This window comes from Enhydra lutris, unplaced genomic scaffold (assembly GCF_002288905.1).
Source record: "Enhydra lutris kenyoni isolate GAN:26980312 unplaced genomic scaffold, ASM228890v2 scaffoldscaffold12, whole genome shotgun sequence".
NCBI classification, from domain to species: Eukaryota; Metazoa; Chordata; class Mammalia; order Carnivora; family Mustelidae; genus Enhydra; species Enhydra lutris.
Window position 1 is genome coordinate 17,231,500 of NW_019154096.1, and position 27,731 is coordinate 17,259,230.

The 27,731-nt window shown below is 35.1% G+C and overlaps 1 protein-coding gene across 1 annotated transcript in view; it reads right to left on the minus strand.

Moving 5' to 3' along the window:
• Positions 1-27,731, minus strand: part of LOC111145182 (rhotekin 2) — a 72,743-nt gene that overhangs the window by 16,792 nt on the left and 28,220 nt on the right. The window contains exons 6-9 of the mRNA XM_022499899.1: positions 27,240-27,431; positions 15,030-15,124; positions 3,477-3,583; positions 2,417-2,548 (exon numbers count right to left, since the gene is read on the minus strand). Coding sequence (XP_022355607.1) covers positions 2,417-2,548; positions 3,477-3,583; positions 15,030-15,124; positions 27,240-27,431 — 526 coding nt within the window. The remainder of the gene's footprint in view (positions 1-2,416; positions 2,549-3,476; positions 3,584-15,029; positions 15,125-27,239; positions 27,432-27,731) is intronic.

Here is a 27,731-nt window from a genome sequence, read left to right on the forward strand (position 1 = left end):
AAAACTTATTCAAAGTGGGTACGGAGATAGGAAAAAGTCTAATTTTGTCTTCCAGATCTAGTCTAGCAGTATGTCTGTGAGGAAATAGAAAAACAGTGAGCCATATAATTTTACTTACTAGCTAGACAAGTTCTATCTGATCTGTGAGTCTGTTTTTTCACTTATAAAACAGAAATAACATACCTATAAAACAGAGCTGACTTACTGGCTCTGTCTGCCATAAAGGACTGATATGGTAAAATGAATACCTTGAAAAGAGTTTTCAAATAAAATAAATGAATTTTAAAATATCCTTTATTAGATTATGTTTTAATTAGTTTCAGGATGATTTTTATTCTATTGTGCAACATGTAAGCGAATTCCATTTTTACTACCTAAGTACCTAGTGAAAAACAGTTTAGACAGAATCATCTATGCAGAATTCTTGTCAAAAACATCTACCTGAATCTAGTGAAACAATTAGTCAAAAACAGATATGGGGACTGGCATGGACTTTTCTAAAATGTCAATATAATAAAAGACAAAAAAAGAAAAAGAGGCAGTGAGTGATGGGTCCAATTTAGATAAAAAGGAAACAATCAAAATACATGGTGACCAGCTGCCAATTTGTGGTCCCTGATGGGGGTCTTGGATCAAACAATAAACAAATATTAGAAAGAACACTATAGGGACAACTGGGATAATTTGCTGTTTATATTAGATATTATTTTATCAACAATAGATTTTTTGAGTGTGGTAATAATATTATGGTTATAAAAGAAATGTCCTTGTTTTTAGGAGAAACATTGTTGAAATATTTTAGGGAAGAAACAAGTTATGCTGTTTGCTACTTACTTTCAAATGGTTCTAAAAAAAAACTCAAACTACTTAAAGAGAAAGCAAATATGGGAAAATATTAGCAACAGCTGAAAAATCCAGGTGAGAAGTATACTACTAATCATTATTCTATTCTTTCAACTTTTCTGCACATCTGAAATTTTCAAAAGGTGGGGAAAAGTGGACACTGTATAAACAAAACAAAACATCGGCAAGTAATGAAAAAATTATATCACTTTTTCAATAATAAAAATATACTTTCATAAACCTATTTATCTAACCCTAAATAAATTCATCATGTTATAACTTTAACATTTATTATTTAAAAGTAACAGTAATCTTCCTAATATACAGAACAGATAAATTAAGTGGACTTAATTTAAAGGTCTCACTGAAGAATTTCCTTTAAGAAAAAGCAATATCATTTCTAAAAGCAGGATGGAAACAGACCAAATGTTATTACTGGAAAAGATCAGATAAATTAACTCAAATCCTTATAGATTAGCAAACTAGTATACATATGTTTCTCAGGACATACAACTTTATGTTTTTTTCAAAAGATAATTTAAAGTCAAGTAGAACATGTACAGTTACAAAAAGAAAAGAACATGTAGTTAACAGATGTGATGGCTCATACTTTACCATAGCCTTCAATTCAACCACTCCAAAAGCAAGCAAAGTAAAACAAGCAGAAACAATTAAATACAAGCTATGGATAGAAAACATGATATTCTGCTCTAGAAATGACATTAAAGTACTCCAGAGTAGGAATGCCAAAAAGGGGTTGGGGGGGGGGGACACAAGGCTTGGATAACAGATGAAGAAAAATTTAAGACGATGGGGTAAGTGTATGTGTGTGTGTGTGTGTGTGTGTGTGTGTTTGCTTTTGTGCACGTGTGTGTGGTGGAGGGGGAGGGGTCAAGCTTTCCTGTTTTGACACAAGGATAGACAACTGCCCATCAATCCCATAAGAAATCAGGAAGTATTCTCAGGAATGTCTTTTTATGGGATCATTTGAATATTAACTACAAAAAGCATCATTGTAACATGAGCTAAAAATTTGTTTATAATCTCTTAAATTCATGAAAAATTTAAATATTAATGTGAAGTTGCATTCTCTGTTTTAAAACCTATTTACTGGTATAGATTTCCAATTACTATGTTTTCTTAGGAAATATACAGTACTTCCTTTACCAGATAAGCTCTGTTATGGAAGAAAAATAAGAAGATTACTTTATCTTTATGAACTGACCTATTTTTTTTAACTTTTTATTTTAATTTTTTTTAAGATTTTACTTATTTATTTGGAAGAGTGAGGCAGAGATAGCAAAAGAGAGAGAGCACAAGCAGGAAGGAGAGAGAGAAGCAGGCTCGCCGCTAAGCAGGGAGCCCTACTCAGTGCTCAATTCCAGGACCCTGGGATCATGACCTGAGATGAAAGTAGATGCTTAACCAACTGAACCACCCAGGCACTCCTGAACTAATCTATTTTAGCAGTCCTTCTCTTTTGTCCATAAAATGGTAACAATGTGAATTGTATAGAAAAGAACAAACTTTACAAAATGTTGTATCTTTATTTTTAAAATAACATTTTATTTACCTTGTTAATGGACACTACCAAAGCTGGTTCCACTTTAGCTTCAATTTCTTCTGGAGTATAAAAGCAATAGAGTTTACCCCCTCTTAAAACACAATACAACCTTCTCCAACTAATTAGGCTTTCTTCCATTTGCTGAAAAAAAATCCAAGAAGCCATTAACCTTAATCATTATTTATCATCATTAAATTCAACAAAATACTTCAATTAATAAAATTATTAATTTAAAAAAATTTAGATGTGATAGAGTTACCTATTAATTTAGTGTACAGTAAGTCAACAGTCCAAAATCAGAGGAAGTTAACATCACAGAAGGGTTTGAAATTCTCAAAAACATTAAGCAAAATGGGGCAATGATTACCACATAACTTTTACACACATAAAATCATAAATCAATGCAGTTTTAGAAAAGCTAGTCTATTCAAAATTAGTGCTTAAAATTCCACAGCAATCCATCTGATGACGCAAAAAATTATAAAAATAACTCAATATTCAAAATATAATTTTCCCTTACTATTCTCAGAACACTAGAAAATGTTGACTACCCTTTAAGAACGCAAATTTTCTTTCCTCTTAATGGAATCTTTAAAAAAAAAGTTATTGATTCATTGAAGCCATAATTAATTATTTACTGACTATAAATAAGTCTGGTTATAAATAAATCAGGAGTAGGTGGCACAGAGGCAGCTTTGGAAGCCCAGAGGCCTAAAACTGTGCCAAAAGCTGTTTGCCAGAAAGGCCTTTCTGTGAAAGGTGTGGAACAGTCCTCATCTGCTTCCACAAGGAGTCCTCTGCGGCTAATTATCCTGTTCCTGCTGTTATGAAGCCGAGGAACCTGGAGAGGTAGCTCCTTAGCCATCAAAACTGCACTGGATCCCTCCCCTTCCCACCTTCTCACCCTCAGCCCCTTCACCCCCCAATCCCCATTCTATGTCTAACATGGAGAAAACTACCATTTAAAAGAAGACTTTAAAAAATACTTATTATCAGAAGGCGAAACAACTGCCAGTATATTAAAATCTAGATTGCAGCTATAATTGTACGAAATGTAAATTCCTCCAACCTGCTGATTAAGAAATCCTGCAAATGCATCCTCAGCCATACATGCTGGCTGGGCGACTAGGCGGCAGCACATGTTGCCATATAAGGGAAGCCAAAATGAAGACTCCTCTATTTAAACAAGACAGAAAAAAAAAATCAAGTTATAAACATGTTTATTTAAGGTCATTATACATTTTTATTTTTTTTCTTTTTGCAATTTTTTTTCGGCTTTACGTAAGAACATATGTAAAGGTTCACCCTACTCATATACCAGTGCCATAGTTAATGACAAAATCAAATATGAGAAAGTAGACTGGATAAAATAATATTAAACTGACAGTTTATAAATGCTTTCACCTAGAATAGACATAGAACTTTTAGTTTCTTGATCTCTCATTTGATCTTAAAGTATTTAATCAATGGAGATAATTCAGGGCATATGAGTAAACTTATCTAATATAAAAAAATCTAATAAAATGATTTTTGTACATCAAATTCAACTTTTTGCTCTGATTTTCATTATAATAGCTAGCAAAGTGATCCTCTAAATAAAACATTTCAGAACACAATTTCATGATAATACTTTAGTAAGCCTTTTGGCTCTTCTTCCCCTTTCCCTTACTGAACATTAGGTGAAGCCCACAAAGATGGGCATCTGTGCCTGGGGTTGTGGGAGGAGCTGCAGTGTGCCAGAACAAGGGGCTACCGCCAGGCAGGATGAGGGTGAGTAGGAGAGCTGCCAGGCACGAGGTGTTAGAGCCTGAATGGGCTGAGGAAGGTGGATGACATGGGTCAATCTCTCCTCAGGTGTTGCCTAGGGTGGGGGGTCAAGGCCCAAGCAGAATGAGGAGCATCTACATGGTGTGGCTGCCCAGTGTGAGGTATCAGAATCCAAAGGATAAGGAGAGTGTACACATTTGGCTAGGTGACTCAGCCATGGGAGTCAGAGTTTGAGAGCAGTGAGGACACCATCCATAATTCAGTGACCCATAACAGTGTGGCAGAGCCCAGTGAGAAGGACATCTGAGAAGAGGCACAGGGCATGGGGTGTCAGAGCACAGGCAGGCTGGGGGGGGGGGGGTGTCCACATGGGACTCAGGAAAGGACAGCCAGGCATGGGAATTTAAAGCTTGAGGAAGAACAGGCCCATGTGGGCTGTATAAGCCTCAGCAAGGTAAGGAATTTCCACATGGGGCAAGGGACAACCTAGAATGAGGAGTCAGAGCTCAAGCAAGGAGAAGAGAGCATCCATACAGAAGAGATAGAATGGTTGCTTTCAGGAAGACTGATCAAGGAAAATGCATTAAAGGTAACAGAACACCATTTTCTCTTTGTCAAAAAGAGGAGTTAACAAATGTGTAGAATGAACTCTGCACTGTTGGGATTAGAACTGGAGGCACTGGTGTGGACTCATGGTTTCCAACATACAGATTAAAAAATACAAGACCCTATATGCACATAAGAGTAGCTGTGTCCACTGAGAGGGCCTGGGGAAAGCAACAGTAGTGCTCTAATACCAATGAGTGGACCTAAAGCACAGACCATGTCTTCTAAATATTTCCTTTACAAAAGAACCGGCATTCCTTGGAGAAGTAAGTGGTTCCAAGGTTGGGGCTCAGAAAGTACCTGACGAGCCTGAAATATCTTGTTACACCATAAAGCAAGAACTACTCAATGAATGATGAGAATACTGTCAAAAAAACATTAGAACCCATCTTGAATGTGCTCCCATTGGCCAAAATGGAGACAACGGGAACCTTATAATAAACAATGTCAACAGATTTTGATGCACTGAATAAAAAAGGAAAACATGAGTCCATACTGATATAAATAAATCAATGAATAAACTGAAAGACCAATAAGAAATACACTTACAGAGTTTCAAGACACTCCCCTCTTCCTCACAAAATAGGTGTTAATTGCAAAGGGGAAACAAGAGTAACTTTACAGTAGGGATGGCGGGTAGACACCACACTAATCAAACGTTCAAAGTGAAAATCATAATCAAATTATATGCCATTTGACAGAATGCAATGAGAACTTAGCATCAATTTCTGCCAAAGATGTATATCCTAAATCTCATCTCAAGAAAACATCAGACAAACCCAAATTTAGGGACCTTCTACAAAATAAATGACCATGATGTTTAAAAATGTCAAGGTTATAAATGCAAAAATAAATAAATAAATAAATAAAAAGACAGAAAAACTGGTCCAGTTTGAAAGAAACTGAAAGAAGCATGATAATTAAATGTAATGTATGATTTGGATGGTTCTGCACTGGATCCTTTTGTCATGAAAGACATTATTGGGACAATAAGCAACACTTCAATAGGGTCTCATGATTAAATGGTGGCAATGTAGTAATATTCATTTCCTGACTTGGTAAGTGGTAGTGATGTAGTCAATGTCCTGTTAGTAGGAAATACATATTAATATATTTGGGGTAATGGAGAACCATGTAAACAACTTGCCCTCATGTATTTTGAGGGGGAAGATCTTGACATTTGACTTGTAACTTTTCTGTAAGTTTGCAATTGTTTAAAAAAGTTCTTTCAAAGAACATTAAGATATTCCTTTTAATGTAGAGTGTAGGCAGGCATTGAGCCTTCACATTTACATAATTCTGTGTGTTAGGGCATAAATAAAAACTCAAATTTATCGCCCTTTGCCCACCCTCAACCACACAAAAATGATTTTCAAAATTTTTACTGCATCCCTGTTGGTAATGACTATAAAATGGTTAGCCAATGGCTCTCACTATTATTGTGAAAATAAATAAATATTATTGGAAAATAAAACATTTTTAGGTAAAAATATTATTATATAATCTATAGACGCCATGCCAAGGTTTGGTACATCAGTTACATGAAAAAGCCCAGCCTAAATGAAGTATACAAAGTAAAACAAAAAAGTTTTTAACAACCTGCTTGCTCATAATTCTACTATAGAATAGAGCACAACAAATTACCTTGCACTATTCAAATCTTTTTTATTAATATCTTGGTAAAGCTGCTATCATTCAGAAATAAAGGGTTTGATCTGGGAGAAATAAATGCATAAATACAATAAAGACAATGATTCCAAAACACAGGCATAAATTAATAAATATGTGAGCACCTCCTTTCTTAAAATAGGCAGGAAATGAAATAAAAATTGTATAAAAGCAGGCATCTGAGTAATACATCTGAAATCAACTTTGTGATTTGTGAATTTAAAGTTTGAAAGTAAATTTCTTTATATAGCAATCCCAGATTTATGAATGCCTTATGTTCCAAATATCTGTAAGCTAGTTGTATTTAAGATAGGATGTACTTTCTAAAAAAATAGAATCGTAAATGATGATTAGTTTTTCAGATGAGTTCTTAGAATTTATCCAATCAATAATGTGTCTGGGACCTAAATACCACATGTAACAATGGGCTTCTCTGGTAAAATAAGTTTAGGTTTCATAGCATGCAGAGAAAAATAGTTTCTTCCTGATTACAGTCCTTAAAAAGGGATATTGGGTGTAGAATTCCTTTTTCTACAGACCTCTTAACACATCGCAATCACCTGTCCCTTCTAACCCAGGTTTCTTTACAGTTCAGGACCCCTGTGAAATGAAGCAGAGTCACAGCTGCTTCTCCTGACTTCTGAAAAGAAATATGGCATCTAGGCTAGTCACTTCACTTAGCTGAGTATCAAGTCTTCATTTTTAAAAATACTACCTTCTTAGGTAGGAGGGTTATTGTGAAAACCAAGTTAGATAAAGTGTAAATGGCATCTATCATTATGTTTGTCACACAGTAGCTGCTTCTTGTAATTTCAAATCCAGGGCAGTCTCACTATCAAAACCACACCCTTTCCATTTTCAGAGTTGTCTCCATCCTTGTGCAACATATCTAATCAAATTACTTAATTCTTCTTTTCTAACCAAGGGCGGCATTAGAACAAGATGAAACAGGAAGTGAAAAAGCAATTTGACTTTTCACTATTTAAAGATTTTATCTAATTCATTTGTAGTTTCAAATGGGGAACAAAATGGTGTTTAAAAATGACAGCAACAACAAAAACAAAACACAGGCAAGGGAAAGAATCCAGATAACATCTCAGTTCCATGTGAGTCAATCTTCACAATGTCGTTTCATTGTTTTATAAAAAGCATAAGAATTTCTTGATGATAAAGATATCATTTTAGCTTTTCCTTTCAATGATCAAGAATAATAAAATTGAGTTATAAATTTTTAAAAATCTCGTATTTCCTCTTGATTTTATAGACACTGACATAACCTTATTTAGGAAAACCCATTGTATTAACATAGATTTAAAGTAATGAATAAATTTGAGGATGGCTTTTTTCTGTATTAAATTGTTTCCTTTAAGTTACAGTATTTCTTCTTTTTCAAAAAATGACTGATTTCCAAGATTTTAATTTACACACACTCCTAAGAATATACATACATATTACATAAAGAGGCATACAGGTTACTATTTCTTAAAATTTTTTCTGTGGAGTCCACAGTTTCCAAGTCAACAGTTTTCAGGTGTTGTTATTTTAAGCATAAGTCTTCTCACAGTCTTTAATGTGTTGGTCTGGATTATGTTTCTCTAAAACAGAGCCATGCTGCACAGTTCCCATGCTGATCTGCCTTATGAGCATTTTATTAAATAAGTATCTAGTAATATCTTACAGAACACTGAAGACAACTGAGGAATCACTGCTAAATTAATGCTTCCTTTATGAATTGTACTCCTTTCCACAACTTTTCAGATGATTTGGTTGAAAGAATGGAGCTTTTCATCATCAATTCCATTATTCACACATCACAGTGTTTTGAGTCTGTAGGTGCTTTAGCAGTCATCATCCCCGACCAGAAAGCAGAGCAAGAAGAGCACAGCCTGTCCTGGATTATTTAAACTCTGGCTCATTCACTTGCTAGCTATATGATATAGCATGTTATGTTCTCTACGCTGCAAGTCACCCATCTGTAAAATGTAAATGACAGTAAAATGAGGAACTTGTGAAGGTCACAGAGCTAGCCAGTGGTAGGACTAGAATAAGAGTCCAAGGCTGATGGCTCCACAGTCCAGACTATAAATCATTTCATTGTAATGTTTTTTGATAGATACACCTCACAGATACTAGGAATGAAAACTGATGCAAAGTGTTTATTTATTTACATTTTGTTGTGGTAAGAACACCTAACAGGAGATCTATTCCCTAACCAGATTTCTAGTGCACAATACAGTACTTTTAACAATAGGCAATAGTACATTGTACAGCAGATCTCTAGGGCTTATCCATCTTGCATACCTGAAATTTTATACCCATTAATTAGCAACTCCTTCTTGCCCCTGGTAGCAACCATTCTAATCCTGCTTCTTTGACTCTATTTTAGCTACCTCATATAAGTGGAATCAGGCAGTATCTGTCCTTCTGTGACTATTTCAGTTAGCATGATGTCCTCAAGGTGCATTCATGTTGCCACATACTGCAGAATTTTATTCCTTTTTAAGGCTGAATAATATTTCACAGAACAGTGTCTGCTGCATAATAGACCCTCAACATATGATGGCAAATGAAATGACAATAAACTTCATCTGCCAGATTTTCTGATAAAATTGATAATGCTAATACTATTACAGACTTCAAGTTTTGGGTTATGAGAGGCTAGATTGTTCAGGTCAATCTTCCCACTGAAAAGTACTGAAAATGCTGAATCAAATATACTTAAAATTTTTTCCCAGAGCAACAAAGAGGTAACAAGACCATAAGAAATTACCAGTATAAATATGATAAATGAGAACGAGTGAGTTAAATGAGCACAGAAGCTGTATTTGTCTTGAGAGCATTTGCCAATCCCAGCAAGTCTGAATTTATGATTTAATGATCCTGCAAGATAAGGAAGCAGAACAGAAATCAAATTCTAGGGACTGAACAATGTAAGTAGTTAATGGGAGATCCTCCCCATGCTAGGCTGATATCCTGAAGGAATCACCAACAGGGTAGTGGTGAACAAGAAATAATCCAAGCCCAGGATTCTCAGTGCCTACAAGTGGGGGATAGGAGGGGTTCAGAGAAACTCAAACATGATCTTTGGATAAAGCAGGCCTAGACTGATAGTCCCCCCAGGTGCCTGCCAGAAGCAAACAGAAACATTAAGCATCAATTTATTCCTGTATGTAAACTTTAGATTACAATGACAAGTACATGAAGATATTCAAGGAATTGAGACATCATGAGAACCACTAGAAAAAGACAACAGAAATAGACCCAGAAAGACATTATATGTCTGAATTATTAGTCATAGACTATAAAACAGGCTTTTCATTAAAAACCTAAACGATAATATTGACAATGCATGCAAGAAATACAAAGTTCCCAAGCAAACCTGAAAAAGTCAAATAAAAACTTCTAGATCTAGGAAATATAAGAACAGAAATGAAGAACTCTTGGTATATAGGTTTAACAGCAGATCAGACAGAGCTGCAGAGAGAATAAGGGAAATAGAAGATAGTTCATAAAACCACCCAGAAAAGCATTAAAGACAGACAAAAAGACGAAAAATACATCACAAAGAGTAAGAAATACAGATGATAAAGCCAGAAAGATGAACACAGGTTTAACAGGAATGCTAGGAGAAAAGCAAGAGAATGGAACAGAGGCTCTCTGAATAGAAAAGTGAGATTTTTGTCCAGAACTAATGAAAGACACCAATCAGTAATTTTAAGAAGTTAAAGGAGTTGCCTCTTTGTTGTTGACTGTTTCCTTTGCTGTGCAGAAGCTTTTGATCTTGATGAAGTCCCAAAAGTTCATTTTCACTTTTGTTTCCTTTGCCTTTGGAGACATATCTTGAAAGAAGTTGCTGTGGCTGATATCGAAGAGGTTACTGCCTATGTTCTCCTCTAGGATTCTGATGGGTTCCTGTCTCACGTTGAGGTCTTTTATCCATTTCAAGTTTATCTTTGTGTACAGTGTAAGAGAATGGTCGAGTTTCATTCTTCTACATATAGCTGTCCAGTTTTCCCAGCACCATTTATTGAAGAGACTGTCTTTTTTTCCACTGTATATTTTTTCCTGTTTTGTCGAAGATTATTTAACCATAGAGTTGAGGGTCCATATCTGGGCTCTCTACTCTGTTCCACTGGTCTATGTGTCTATTTTTATGCCAGTACCATGCTGTCTTGGTGATCACAGCTTTGTAGTAAAGCTTGAAATCAGGTAACATGATGCCCCCAGTTTTGTTTTTGTTTTTCAACATTTCCTTAGCAATTCGGGGTCTCTTCTGATTCCATACAAATTTTAGGATTATTTGTTCCAGCTCTTTGAAAAATACCAGTGGAATTTTGATCAGAATGGCATTAAAAGTATAGATTGCTCTAGGCAGTACAGACATTTTAACAATGTTTATTTTTCCGATCCAAGAGCATGGAATGGTCTTCCATCTTTTTGTGTCTTCTTCAGTTTCTTTCATGAGTGTTCTGTAGTTCCTCAAGTACAGATCCTTTACCTCTTTGGTTAGGTTTATTCCCAGGTATCTTACGGTTCTTGGAGCTATAATAAATGGAACTGATTCTCTAATTTCCCTTTCTGTATTTTGGGAGAAGATATTTGCAAATGACAGTACAGACAAAAGGTTAATATCCAGGATCTATAAAGAACTCGTCAAACTCAACACACACAAAACAGACAATCATATAAAAAAATGGGCAGAAGATATGAACAGACACTTCTCCAATGAAGACATACAAATGGCTATCAGACACATGAAAAACTGTTCATCATCACTAGCCATCAGGGAGATTCAAATTAAAACCACACTGAGATACCACCTTACACCAGTTAGAATGGCCAAAATTAGCAAGACAGGAAACAACATGTGTTGGAGAGGATGTGGAGAAAGGGGAACCCTCTTACACTGTTGATGGGAATGCAAGTTGGTGCAGCCACTTTGGAGAACAGTGTGGAGATTCCTCAAGAAATTAAAAATAGAGCTTCCCTATGACCCTGCATTGCACTACTGGTTATTTACCCCAAAGATACAGATGTAGTGAAAAGAAGGGCCATCTGTACCCCAATGTTTCTAGCAGCAATGGCCATGGTTGTCAAACTGTGGAAAGAACCAAGATGCCCTTCAATGGAAGAATGGATAAGGAAGATGTGGTCCATATACACTATGGAGTATTATGCCTCCATCAGAAAGGATGAACACCCAACTTTCGTAGCAACATGGACGGGACTGGAAGAGATTATGCTGAGTGAAATAAGTCAAGCAAAGAGAGTCAATTATCATATGGTTTCACTTATTTGTGGAGCATAACAAATAACATGGAGGACAAGGGGAGATGGAGAGGAGAAGGGAGTTGAGGGAAATTGGAAGGGGAAGTGAACCATGAGAGACTATGGACTCTGAAAAACAATCTGAGGGTTTTGAAGGGGCAGGGGGTGGGAGGTTGGGGGAAGCAGGTGGTGGGTATTAGAGAAGGCACGGATTGCATGGAGCACTGGTTGTGGTGCAAAAAACAATGAATACTGTTACGCTGAAAAGAAATAAAAAATTTCAAAAAAAAAGAAGTTAAAGGAATTCTGAAAGCAGCATAAATGAAATTAAATTCCATACCTATATCATAATGAAACTTCAGAAAACCAAAGACAAAGAGAAAATAAAGTTCCTTCCCAGAAGGAACACACTGACAAATGATTTTCAACAGTTAGTAAAAGAAGCCAGAAGACAGTGCAATTATATCTTTAATATTCAAAAAGAAAAAAATTGAAACTGCCAAAATCCTATATCTTGTAAAAGATGCCTTTCGAGAATGAAGCAAAATAGTCACCTTCAGACAAACACAAGAACAAAAAAGTATGATACCAGTGGAACTCACTAAAAGAAATTCTAAGGCTTATACTTCAAACATGAGGAAAGTGATATCACATTTGAGATATAAGGTACAAGTGATACACAGAAACTTATGGATAAATCTAAATAAATATAAAATGTATAAGACATTTTGTGAAGTTTAAAAATTAAATATAATTATATAACAATAGTACACAGGTCAGAGAAATGGAGTTTAAGTGTTTGAAAGTCCCTGCATTGTCTAAGAAAAGAGTAAAACTATCTTTTAATTTCAGGCTTTAATAAGTATGATTAATGACATTTCTAGCAGTAATTTCTTAAAGATGAGAAAAAGAATTATAACTTTACTTTGAACAAGGAAAAAGTGAAAATGATAAAATTATCAATCCTTAAAAAGGCAACAAAGAACAGAAAAACACATGAAAGATCAATAGCAAACATAGGATATGATGGTAGATTTAAGCCCAAATATTTAATATCATATAATATAGCTTATAACTTTTTGGTGTCAAGTGTAAAATGACTAAATGTTCCATTAAAAACACAGATTGTCAAACTGGATAAAAACTAAAATCCAGTATATAATCCTCTTTGAAGAGGCATGTCTACAATATAAAAATAAGTACAGTTTAAGGTAAAAGAGAGGTAAAAGAGTGGAAGAAAATTGTGTATCAGCAGCTCGTGGGTGGCTCAGTTGGTTAAGTGTCCAATTCTTGATTTCAGCTCAGGTCTTGACCTCAGAGTCGTGAGTTCAAGCCCGATGTTGGGCTCCAGTGTGGAGCCCATGTTAAAAAAACATTGTGTGTATCAAATAGCAAAGGCTCAAATAATATAAAGCAAAAATAGCTGTAACTGTGAGAACTAGAAAACTACAATCACAGCGGATTTTATCACATCTCTCATAGTAATATATAGAGTATATAGACTATAATAATTATTTCTAACAAATAATTGGAATATATAGAACAGACCACTGAATAAAAACACTGACAAAACCACTGCAAGAATGATAATAAAAAGACAAAAGAATGTACAAAAAGCCAGTATCAAATAGAAAGGAGAGACACCACTACAGATGCTGAGGAAATTCAATAAAGCTATCATTAAGAAGTTAATACTTGGGGCGCTTGGGTGGCTCAGTGGGTTAAGCCTCTGCCTTCAGCCCAGGTCATGATCTCAGGGTCCTGGGATCGAGCCCCGCGTCGGGCTCTCTGCTCAGCAGGGAGCCTGCTTCCCCCTCTCTCTCTGCCTGCCTCTCTGCCTACTTGTGATCTCTCTCTCTCTTTGTCAAATAAATAAATAAAATAAAATAAAAAAAAGAAGTTAATACTTAGGAAACTCAATTTTTTTATGTTTTACTTTATTAATTTTTTTTTCTGAGAGTGAGAGAGAGAGCGAGAGAGAGCAAGCACATGAGACAGAGAGCATGCACATGTCCAAGTGTTTGGGGGAAGGGAGAGAGAGAGACTTTTAAGTAGGCTCCACGCTCAGCAAGGAGGCCAACACAGGGCTCCATCTCACAATGCTGAGATCATGACCTGAGCCAAAATCAAGAGTTGGATGCTTAACTGACTGAGACACCCATGTTCCCTAATGAATCTCAAATTTTACCCAAAGAACCTTATAACTATTAAAAATAATTGAATAAAAGATAAATAATAGTGATACAATCATACAATGAAATACTATAAGCAATATAGTATATATACTGCATATACTGAATGAACAAAAACCAAGTTGCTAAGGAGACATAATGTGATTTTATTCATATAAAGTTCAAACCAGAAAAAATTATTTAGAGAAGCACACATAGGCAGTAAAACCAAAAATAAATGCATGAAAGTGAATACCATAAAAACTGGGACCCATTTATACCTAGAATAATTGAGAAGTAATGTTGACAATATTCTTTTTTGACATGAAGGTAGTTATGCATATATTCATCTCAAAATTATTTGTTACATTGTACATTTATATTTTAAGAACTTTTCTGTACTTCTAATGTAATTTTTAGAGCAAAACTTTAAAAATATTTTTGTAAAATCATCTATTTCATCAGTGTGGAGCCACCCAATTTTACAACCATAAGTACAAAGTAAGGTTATACAAAATTTTATATATTCTGCTTCAGAAAATGGACAAGAATAATTGACCCAAATTGTATTTCTAAACTACTCTGCCATCACCACTCTGTATTTTTTCTCATAAGTAACATAATCTGGGAAAATGGAGAATGTTCATGTTAAATTTTACAAACCTTTCTAATTACTTAGCTCCCTTCTTCAACTTGTTATATTATTTTTTTTGGATAAACTACAACTACCAGTATCATCCAGAAAGAAAAGTGTTCAGATTATTTCAGCCCTACCTTCTCTTACATCCTCTGTTTCTACCAACAGGAGGTTTGGCTTCCTCAATTTCAACTTTAAAAATAAGACAGGTCTTTGCCAACTAGAGGGGTGGTAAAGTAATCAATTTCAAGTCAAAGTCAAAGATTCAGAATACACAAAACCTTTCTATCCTCACAAAGTTAGCCTCACAAACAAATCTCTGGCAAATGGCATGGAAAAAGGAAAAATTTTTTTCTCGTTTTGGGAAAAGGGATAGAAAGAATGCATGCCTATGTTATTTAAGCCAACACCGCTTCAGAGGAGCATATTTAAATTAGAAATTATTACTGTCTCCACATTATCTATTAACATAACATGTAATAAGTAAAATATAGACTGTACTCACCATTTCCATTAATAGACAGATTATGGGTCTTGAAGCTATCCTCAGCACTTTCCAAGGTCAAAGTAGTATGAGCTAGCAAATTATACTTTGCAGCACTAGTAATAGGGAGAAATAAAACATACTTTGTGTATTTTAGTATATTTTCTACTACATAAAATATTTAGATGTTCAATAACAGAAAATAAACAACCTGATTAAAAAACAGGCTAAGGTCTTAAATAGACATTTCTCCAAAGAAGATATAAAGATGGCCAATAAAAACATGAAAAATGCTCAAGATCACGAATCATTAGGAAAATGCAAATCAAAACCACAAGTAGAGCTCCTGGGTGGCTCAGTCAGTTGAACATCTGACTCCCAGCCTCAGCTCAGGTCATTATCAGGATTGTTAGATTGCGCACCACATCCAGCTCTGAGTTCAGCATAAAGTCTGCTTGAGATTCTCTCTCTGGCTCTCCCTCTGCCTCTCCCCACTTCATGTGCGCACATGTGCTCTTTCTCTCTCTCTCAAATAAATAAATATTTTAACATTAAAAAAAATGATACCATTTCACATCCATTAGGATGGCTTTTATTAATTAAAAAAAAAAAACAGAAAATAAGTGTTGGCTAGACTGGGGACAAATTTGTAACATTGTGTATTGCTAATGAGAAAGTAAAATGTTGCAGCCACTATGGAAAATGTACAGTGGTTCCTCAAAAAATTAGAAATAGAATTACCATATGATTCAGCAATTCCACTTCTGGATATATACCCAAAAGAATTTAAAGTAGTGACTCAAATGGATATGTGTACACCTGTATAAATAGCAGCATTACTCACAACTCACAAGAGCCAAACAGCAGAAGAAGGTCAACTGTCCATTCAAAGGATGAAAGGATAAATAAAATGTGGTACATACATATAATAAAGTATTCTTCAGCCTTAAAAGAGAAGGAAATTCTGACACAGGCTACAACATGAATTAACCTTCAAGACCTTACACTAAGTGAAATAAACCAATGACGAAAGGACAAATACTGCTTGATTCCATGTGTAAAGTCCGTGGAGTAGTCTAATTCGTAGAAACAAAAAGTCGAGTTGAAGGTTGCCAGTGGCTGCGTGGCAGGGGAGCAGGATGTTATTGTTTATTGGGCATAGAATTTCATAGAATTTCAGTTTGTAAAGATAAAAAAGTTCTGGGGATGGGTGATGAGGATAGTTGCACAATACTGTGAATGTACTAATGTCACTGAACTATACACTTAAAAATTGTTAAAATCGTAAATTTTATATATTTAACCATAATAAAAAAATGAAGAAAAACCACATTTAGATGTTGTAGATGACAGATTATAAATATAAATGAATTATCAACCTAGTATGTTTATTTCTTTATGCTATTTTATCTTAAGAAAATCTGCAAGTTATTTGCTTTAACTCATACATGTTTCTCTGAATGATCTCCATTCATTCAAAAATATTAACAGAACACCTAAAATATGCCAAGTTCTATGCAAGGTGATGGGCATTTTGGTAAACAAGACTCAGTATTATATTCTGATGTAAGGGGGAGGGAGAAGAGGTAAGCAGAGGGATAAATTAAATAGTGGTGTTTGTAAGTTATAATGCAACCTTTTCTATGAAGCAAAGGGGATAAGAAAACTGAGGACCTGTTAAGCAGGAGAATCAGGGAAGGACTCTCTAACGGGTAATGGTGACGCTCTCATAAGAATATGGAATCAAGCAAAGAATGTGGAAAAACATTCCAAACAGAGAAGGCTGAAAGTAGAGCAGTGTGGCTGGAGCATAGGGAGCAAGTGGGAAACACCACCTTATGACACAAGGTCAGAGATAAAGGCAGGAATTAGATTCTCAAACTTGGCTGGAAACCTTGGAGGAAGAGTGGATTTGATTCCAAGCATAATGAAGTCATTGGAGAAAGTTAATAAGAAGATAGTAATGGGATCTGATTCATAACTACTTCCTGGGAGTAAGAATGAATCTTCTTCTGGTTTACCAACTTCAAAGATTTGGAGTTTTCTTGGGGCGCCTGGGTGGCTCAGTGGGTTAAGCCGCTGCCTTCGGCTCAGGTCATGATCTCAGGGTCCTGGGATCGAGTCCCGCATCGGGCTCTCTGCTTGGCAGGGAGCCTGCTTCCCTCCCTCTCTCTGCCTGCCTCTCTGTCTACTTGTGATCTCTCTCTGTCAAATAAATAAATAAAATCTTTAAAAAAAAAAAAAAAAAAGATTTGGAGTTTTCACATTCATCATATGGAAAAATGGAGGACTTCATTACTAATTTCACTTTTTTCATGATAGTCCCCTTTATGCTACTTGTGCTAAAATAGCACTCTTGTCAAAGTATCTAAAAATTCTGACATTAAATTTCATATCCTGGTACTCTGTGGTGATTAAAAAGTGAATTTTTATTCAATAATAATTCTATTTTCTGGGGCATCTGGGTGGCTCAGTGGGTTAAAGCCTCTGCCTTCAGCTCAAGTCATGATCCCAGGGTCCTGGGATCGAGCCCTGCATCAGGCTCTCTGCTCAGCAGGGAGCCTGCTTCCTCCTCTGTCTCTGCCTGCATCTCTGCCTACTTGTGATCTCTGTCTGTCAAATAAATAAATAAAATCTTTAAAAAATAGTAATAATAATAATTCTATTTTCTGGGCTAGTAATCTTGATTTTATTTCAAGAATTTTACTTTGTTTTATTTATTTTCCAAATTAGTAAAACCTCAACATTCAAAACATCAGAAAGCATGTTAAAATGTGACAGGAATATAGACAGAGAAGACAGACAAGGAAAAGTTTGGTGGGAATTTTTATTAATTGTACCAAGTGATATGTTTCATAAACCTCCTTTGTCTCATACTAAATCTTTACTAGAATCTCTACTATAAAGAAAAGTATGTATACATGTAGTAACTGTGCAATGCATACTCCACAGAATGTTATTCCCTTGGAGAACACCTGCCGGTGTTCTCCAAGGGAGTATTGAGAAATAATGGAAATACTTTACTGTATAAGTACAGCATGAGGCTCTGATTTATCTTGCCTTTTAATATATAACTACCATAGACTAGAGATATTTCTCAATACCCAGGGACTTTTATCAGTGTTTATATAGGGAAATTTATGTTTCTGTCTCCAAAACTCAACAAAATATTTTTAACAAAGTGATGTATGACTAAATTTCAAGCTACATCCTGAATACAACTGGTATAATGTCAGATTTCTATGCAAACTTCTAGAAAGTTTACTAAGCACCAGCCAATCTCCACTGTTGCAAGAGCTAATAGGCACCAGCCTCGTACTCAATATGGGCCAGTCTCTGCTATTACTCACTTAGCCTGGGTTTCTATAGTTAACTCTTCCATAGTTAGCTCTTACTTTTCCCTAGTGTTACACAATGAGTCCCTCCCCCCCCCAAAAAGTTGAGAAAGTATTAATGAAAACTGTGGAGAAAAAAGTCAAAGCAACTGAGAACAGCAATTACAATGGAAGAGCAAATATGATTACATACAAAGCACCTACTAATAACCACTAACTGTCTGGTGATGAGGGCCTAATATGTTAAGTATTATCTATCTCAACATGATAATTTGTCCCTGATATATAAATTTTACAGAACTACATTATAACTTCTCTCATTTAAAATAAAGAAGATTAGGCTCCCTTCTGGCATTTCAGGGCAGTGTGTTATCTTCAGGAACAGGTGATTGTCAACAAGCAGGGAAGTGATGCGAGAGAGAGATGCTAGGTGTGTGTGACAAACCACAAGCCCGATGTGGCTAGAGTATTATGTAGGAGAAGGAGAGATGTCCCAAATGTAAGTAAGAGGCAGACCCTGCACATGGCAGTGCTTTGTGAGGCATACTAAGGACAACGGATTTTCTTGTGAGTGAGATGGGAACAAATGGTAGGTTGGAGCAGAGGCATGCGCTATGATGTGACTTGTATTTTTAAACAATCCCTCTGGCTGCCATGTGCAGAACAGACCACAGGGGTTAAGAGTGAAAATGGACATCAACTAGAAAGCTTCTAGTCGATGACTAGATGACTAGATGACTGCAGGTCAAAGAGCTGATGCAGACCTGGAATAGGGTGGTAGCTAGTAAGCTAGGGAGAAGAAACAAGATTCTTGATATATTCTTGAAGTTGACCCAATGTGGACATGGGAGGTGGAAAAAAAAAAAAAAAAGGTCTGAAAACAACTCCAAGGCTTTTGGCCTAAGCAACCAGAAAAATGGAATACTTATTACACTGCAGTGAGGCTGACAGAAGAATAGATATGGGAAATATGAATTTAGTTGTGGACAAGTCAAGTTTAAAATTGTTCTAGATATCTAGATAGGTTGTAAGGTAGGCAGCTGGACAATATCTGTAGTTAAGAGAAGAAAAAGTATGGAAGAATTAAATTTGGGAGTTACCAGTGTATAAATGAAATTTAATTAAAGTTAGAAAGTCAAGTGAAGTCCAAGGACTGAAAAATGAGACACACTTCATCATTAGAGATCAAGTTGAAGAGAAGCAGGCGAGAAACAGTCAGAAGTAGCAGGAAAACCAGGGAAGTGGATCCTAGAAGGGAAGTTAACAGAAATGGTCCAAGAGAGAGCAAGAGGAGAGGAAGTGGAGGTACGGAATATAGAAAACTTTTCTATAAAGGGTAGCTGTCAAATGGAGCAGTACGGATGGGAGTTATTTCAGCATGCTTTGTGTTGGTAGCAATGATGCAGTTAAAAAACAACAATAAAAAAAACTGATGATGGGGAGCAAGGGATATGCATAGGAGCTTACTTCTAAGTCATTCAGAAGATGGGATCCAGTGCACAAGAAGGTGGCATTAGATAAGACAGAGTTCCCAAGGAAGGAAAGCAGCAAATAAACATACAGATGTGGACAGGCTTATAGATTTGGCTGATGGAAGATATGTAAGTTCTCTCCTGATTGCTTCAGTAGTATCAGTGATAGGTGAAACAAAGTCATCAGCTGTGAGTAAGGAGTAGAGAGGAGGGGGAATCGGAGTTTTCAAAAGAGACAGTAATATGACGTGAAATACCTTCCCTGAAGAGAGGCAAAGTGGAAGGCAATGGAAACTCAGTACGATTGTTGTCACACTGAGAACTCACTTAAGGTTAGTGATCATGTGTCTAAAGGGAGACCAGTAACTGTGACTCTTTTTCTCCAGCTTCCTCATCTATTTCTCATGAGTGCAGGTGCGGAGGAGCACAAAGGAGGATTTAACCAAGGTTGGAGTTTTTCCAAGGTAAGTATGACAACAAGAAAAAGGCTAGGAAAGAATAAAGTGGTTAATCATAGAGTCAAAGCTAAGTTCGAGTCAGACTGCTAAAGGGAGCAAGCTGGAAATGTGGGAGGCGGTGGATAGAGTGGGATACCAGCTAACAAGATGGTAGAGGGTGTGCAATTATTTGTCACAAGGTCTAGGGCACAATTATAGAGTGGAGGACTGGAATAGGCAGAAGGACAAGATCACTGGAGATGGGGGGTCATGAAACTGAGAGGTCAAGGTATTAGATGAATAGACTACATGTCTTTTTAAGTCCATCAAGAAAAATACCTGAAATAGTGGGATGCCGGGAAAGGAGAGAAAGAGAATGAAGATACTTTTTATTTTTCAGAATGACACGGTAATTTATTCTTACTAACTACTAAAAACATTTGAGTATTCTTCACTTCAGGAATAGCATCAATTCAATACATAGTATAATACAAAATACTGCCATTAGTGTGCACAGAAAGCAGCTGGTTATAGGCTGTGCCTTTACGCCAAGCACACTGGGGAGGTGTTCAGAAAGCAACTTCCGTATAACGGAACAGGCTAAAATCATGTGATGAATGAGGTGTATGTTCGAATTTTTTCTGAGGCCTTAAGAAACAACTGTGACTAAGGCATCTTTTCCTCAGCTACTTTCAGGTAAACACGGAGCATATTTGCCTCTATTTTCAATAAATGATGCATCTGATAATAACAATCTGAAGAAAGTTATTGATAACTTCTAAGGATGGTTAAATAAGCTATGATTAACAAAAAAGTAAGTAAGTAAATAAATAAACAAACTATGATAGAGCTGAATGATAATGTGGTCATTAACATAATTACGTGAAACTCTGTAATAACTGTAGAAAAAAAGCTGAATGTGTAGATAATTATTTATACCTATCTCCCAAAGCTAGATATTTAAAAACCTGAAAAAATATCGGTCAATGTATAAAAAATATTTGACTTAGAATGAAGTAGGAATAACTTTTTTTCTCTTCTAGATTCTATTTGATTATTTTTGTAATCAAATAAAAAATGTGGTGAAGCAGTAGTATGATGGAAATCTCCCATAAAAATCAGAGAAAGGCAAAGCATTATTACCACATATGTACAGTTTAAGGCATTTTTACAAGCAATATCTTTTTAAAGATTCACAATGACTACTTGAAGTAAGCAGAGCAGATAGTTTGGTCCATGTTTTCAGATGAAGAAACTGAAGTTCAGAGAATATAATTGACTTGCCTCTGCTAGTAGTATATTGGAAAGAGAGCCCCACTATACTTACTACCTTTATACTTCATTAAGAAATAGTTTAAAATTATGATACCTTTTCTGTTAAAAGAGATATAAGGGACCGTATTTTACTACTGCAAGAATTTTGAGTTCAGGGAGCATGACTTATAAACCTTGGAATCTAATGTGCCATATGATATAACTGCTGAATAATCCTTTCTAAGATGATTAAATGAATGGATAATGAAATTGTACCCAAAGGCTGAGGAGCTCCTTAGTTACATTTGAACTCTGCATCATCTTTCACACAATCAAAACAGTAACTTCATTGTTCCTCAAATCATAAATAATCCATTTATTCTAGACAAGTGTTAAGATACTTGTTTTATAACTTCAATCTAATTTAAAATGCAGTATAGTGGCTTATTTTTTAAAAAATTAACATACATTTTGTCAAATAATCATTCTCAATTTTACCAGTTTTCTTGAAATTATTGTTTAAAATGATGTATATTTACATAGTGATGAATAATGTACTAAATAAATAGTTCTCAAAGACCATAAAATAGTGAACTCAGCTACTAGAAACACTGGGAAAATCTGGACAAAGGAATTTCAGTAAGTGAAATTCCACAAATAAAAATGAATAAATGGATCATATCAGGGAGCATGCTAAAAATTACCAAAAATGTTCACTGTCTTCTTTTGGATCAAACAATACTTTATGATGATATTTCAAGTTACTTCATTTTTAAACCATGACTAATTACAATGCCAATGTTTCCAAAACTAACAATGATCTCACTTTTAAAACATTCTTGTCAGGATAACATTTTCTTACTAAAACATTACACTCATTCCTTTTAGCCAACCCTAATATTGAGTTCCCAAAAGTTTAATCAGCTACATTTTTTAATCAAATAAGCCAGTTGTTATAACACTGGGGGGAGAAGATTGGTCCAAAATGTTATAAAAAAAATAAATGACTATTTTAAATGGTAGTCTAAAAAAATGCACTCTTTTGTCAGAAAGAACAGCTATATTTGATCACATGCCATGTTACTAGAGAAGATATATACAGCCCAAATTGATCTTTTATGTGCATTTTGGTTAAAAATTAAAAGCTGTATTGGGAATCTTCTCATTGAACTAGATTACTATTAAAGAAACAAAACTGATCCCCTTATGCATTCTGATCACTAGTACTTTTCTCAAACTCCTATTATGGTGCTGAAGCAGTCAGTTAAGGAATTACTAGTTAAGAGTCATCCCAGGCTATGAATTTAACCTAGTGTATGCCGGATTCACACCTGAAGCTCAGCAGAATACAGGTACTAGCAGAACATGATTCAGTGAAATGTAAAAGATTTTACTTTTCCTTTGACCAAATTTAATTGGTATAAATAAGCAAATGCCATTCAAGTTGCATGGGGAATGTTCATAAAGAAAATTCGTGTTTGGATTCAGGTATAAACCAAGTAGAATAACAAATCTAAATAGAATGAACACTTCAAGACAAATATGTCAGTTGTTATTTAAAAGAATTAATACTGGGGTGTGTGGGTAGCTCAGTTGGGTAAGCATCTGACTTTGGCTCAAGTCATGATGCCAGGGTCCTAGGATGGAGCCCCACATCAGGCTCCCTGCTCAGTGGGGACTGCTTCTCCCTTTGGCCCTCTCCCCCAACCCTGCTAGTGCTTTCTCTCCCTCAAATAAATAAGAAAAATCTAAAAAAAAATTAAAAAAAAAAAAAGGAACTTAATACCAGCAATATTATGCTCAAAAATTCCTCCAGGCTTCAAAGAGGAATACAGCTTAAATATAAGTTCTAACATCATTTAGATTATCTTCTATGAAATTAGAAACGATAGTTTTAAATTTTAAAATATCTGTCTATATTTTATAATCCTACGTTGTTTTTAAATTGCAATGCTTCAGCATGGGTTTGAAAAAGTTAAGGAAAACCTAGTCTCAGAACAGTAAAAATAGCAACAATAATGGGACGAGCTACAATTATTAAATTTCCACTGTATTTTTATTTTTTTCATTCAGTTTTTGAGGAAACTCCATACTGTTTTCCATAGTGGTTGCACCAACTTAAATTCCCAGCAACAGTGCACAAGGTTTCCCCTTTCTCCACATGTTCAGCATTTCTTAATTCTTTTGATAACAGTCATTGTAAAAGGTATGAGGTAATATCTTACTGTGGTTTTAATTTGCATTTCCCTGATGATTTCTGATGTTGACCATCTTTTCATGTTTCTGTTGGCCATCTGTATGTCTTTTTTGGAATAATGTCTATTCAGATCCTCTGCCTATATTCTAATTAGATTTTTTTTTTTTTTTTTGCTATTAAGTTCTAAGAGGTTTTTATGTATATGGATATTAACCTCTTAACAGATATATGATTTGAAAATATCTCGTCTCATTCACTAGGCTGCCTGTTCATTTTATTGATGGTTTCCTTCACTGTGCAAAAGCTTTTTTGTTTATCCAAAGAAAATGAAAACACTAATTCAAAAAGATGTATGCATCTCTATGTTCACTACAGCATTATTTATAATAACAAAGATATGGAAACAACCTAAGTACCCACCAATGGATGAATTAGATAAAGATGTATTATATTTTTATACTCAGCCATAAAAAAGAATGAAATCTTGCCTTTTGCATCACCATGAATGGACCTTGAGGATATTACGCTAAGTGAAATAAGTCAGACAGAAAAAGACAAATACCATATGATTTTACTCATATGTGGAATTAAAAAACAAAAAAACAAATAAAACAAAACTCTTAAGTATAGAGAACAGACTGGTGCCTTGCAGAGGAGAGGTGTGTTGGGAGCTTGGCAAAATAGGTGAACAGAGTCAAGAGATACAAACTTATAGTTATAAAATAAGTCATGAGGATGTAATTTATAGCATGATGATTACAGTCAATCACATTGTATTAAATATTTGAAAGCTGCTAAGAGTGTGAATCTTAAAAGTTCCCATCACAAAGAAACAAATCTTTAGTTTGGAATGGTGAGCTAGTTACTAGGCAGTAACTAGACTTACTGAACTGATCATTTCTCAGTGTATACAAAATTGAATCACTATGTTGTACTCTTGAAGCTAATATGTTATAAGCAAATTAATCTGCCCTGGGTCACAAAAATAATATAAGACAGGATAAAACATTACGTATTCACTGCCAAACATTGAGGTTTTATAATGAGGTTTGAGTCCCACTCCCCCCCACCACCATTTTTTTTTCCCTTAAACAAGCTTTAAGGTGTATGAAACCTTAGAAATGTCTCTAAGGAGGTTCCTAATAAATGATTGTGTCTAAGAATCCTTACCTTTCATATGAGAAAACTGAGACCCAAGGAATAATGTAACTTCGCTAGGATATTAGGGGTCCTATCATTGTTTTGAATAAAGCAAAATAAATTTTGCTGTCTAAAAAAGTTTTTAAAAACTACTGAACTCAATGGAAAATTCTTGACATATCTTAATCAAGAAAAGCTTTAAGAAGGTAAAGGAAAAAAAATAAAGGGTTCCTTACTTACTTTTCAATGAGATTTATATGAGGAAAGACTTAACATCTTCTATGACTACTTTTCAGAGGAAAATGGGGGGAGAAAACCCCTATTTGGATCCAACAGATCCAACAGATTGTGACATCAACTTATAACTCATAAACTGTAATTTTAAAAACTAAAAATAGAATTAAAAATCTGATGACTGTATTATAGTTAGGGCTAAGTATTGCTTCATGAAATTTATCTGCTTATGCTACTGTACACTCAGTCATGATGTAAAATGTATTTCTTAGCACAGGCCTCAATTGAAAGAGACTGAAAGCTATAATACTAGTATCCCAAGACATTATCCATATGTAAGTATCCGACATGAAAAGAGTTATATAACTATGTTGTGATGATTAACATTTCCAGGTCTACAGACCTGAGCTATTTTGCTTTTTATAATTCATAGTGAAGTCATTGACATGTTGAAGAGCCAACTCTACCAGAACATGCAAAGAAATTCTAAGAATGTAGACTAATCGACAGTTTTCCCAAGACACATAAACAAAACTATTTGTGCAGTAACAAATTCAATGTATAAAGAAAGTATCTGAGAGAAACCAGGGCTCCTTGAAGAAATGGTGACTCCAAGTTTGGGCCGAAAAATTCAAGATGAATGTGGAACATCTTGCGTCAGAAAGCAAAGAAGCTATCAGAGATTAGGTTATGTCAAAAGCTGCAGGAGTTAGCTGAAAAGTTTCCCCCTGATCAAAGTTAGGACAACTTGGCTTCAAAGAGAATAATAACTGTAACAGATTGAAACACAAACATATACAAAAATTCAAGACTTCAAATAAAAGAGAACATTGATTACCTCCATGGTTGATAGAATAGCAACTCATAATTCTAAAATTGTGTAAATAAAACAATCTAGCATTTTTTTTCTCGCTTTCCTCCATCAATTTTTTTCCATTTATATCCACAGTTCATGAAGGAAACGTCTTTAGGAAATTCAAAGTTTTAAATTCCTCCTGTCTTTGTGTATGGACCCACTGCTGCCTTGTTCTAGTCACCAAGCGTGACCATGACTGTCATCTCTTGCTTGCCTGAAATCTCGCTGAAGGTGTTTGCATTTCCTTTATGTCCTGCTCTTTGGGCGTGGGGAGGGGGTAGTCTGCTGGCTCTGTTCTGTTCGTTCACCGATTTGTACATTATTTGTTGTCCTTTGCTACTGTAAACAGTAGCAAATAATAATGAAATAATTATCAGTAATAGCTGCTAAAACCATTAGATAAAACATTGACAGGGAACTTCATAATGGATGAATTGGGCTGGCAACACCTGAACCCACTGATCAATTTTAATAACTATAAGTGGAACAAGGCCTCCCAATGGGAGACAGTAGGAAGTACCTATAATCAATGTGAAGTATTACTGCCTAAAAAAGAACCTGAATCAAATCAGTCTTCTAGATCTACCAATCAATTGTAAGGAAGTACAGGGGATAGAAAAAGATGTTTAAAAAGATAAGATGCAATTAGCTAAATTCAAAATATGGTAAATTCTACAAGATCTGATTTCTTCAATAAACAATGGAAAGAAAAAAGTAGGCAGGAAATCATTAAAGATTAAAAGAAACTTAAAAGACTCACTTAAATGCAACATTGTAGATCTCATTGGATCCTGATTTGCACAAACAAATTACAAGAGGACATTTTCATAATTGGGGCACTTTGAATACAGACTGGATATCTGTCTGATATCCAGACAGATATCAGATATACCAGCTGATATTAAGGGCTTATTTTTTTGTACATGACAATGGTAGTGAGGCTTTGTTATACAGAGATAAAATATTTTTTAAAATCTGTAAGAACAACGTATGACAAATATAGAAAACCAGTTGGTAGACTGACAGGCAGCAAACACTTTGACAAACAGTCCCTTTTAAAGAAAAACATTTCAGCTTTGTGGTAGGAACTGGAATTCCAAATCACTAAAACATGCTGTCCTCCCAACTTCCTACTTTCAAACTAAAGATATTAAGGATACCTCAACTGGGTAAATTTCAGTTTTGTTTCTGCTTCAGGATGTTTTTTCAACTTAAAATGAAACTTATACTCCATATACGATACTTTAAAATGTCACAAATACAGAGTAATACTATGTCACTATAAATGCTGTAGTTAAAAACTTACAAAATAGGAGAACTGTAGGATGAGCATGTTTCATGATCTTGAAGCACCAAATTTATTTTCTTCCCTGTAGCTTTACTTATAGATGTCTTCAGTTTCTTAGCTAGTTTTTTTGGTGTGTTGGTTATAGAAGATTCTTCTGTACAGCAGCTGTAAACCTCCACCTTTATCTGAAAGTCTGGCCCTGCTTTATTACTAAAATCAAGAGCATTCATAACATTAGAAACTTAACTCACTAGAAAATAAAATTGAAACATCCTTTAGTGTTTTCATAACATTTAAAAATCACAATTTGAAACACAATTTATGTTAAAAATGTTAATGAGATAGAACCTCCCTGTATTTATTTAGTACCTAAATGACCTGAGAGAGTGGCTACAACTTCCAGAGCTAACCAGCTTCTAAGTAGGGCCAAGTTAACACAATGCAATCCACATATACAGGCACAGTCCTAAAAAAAAACAATAATATGCCCTGGTCTTCTTGTTGTCAGTG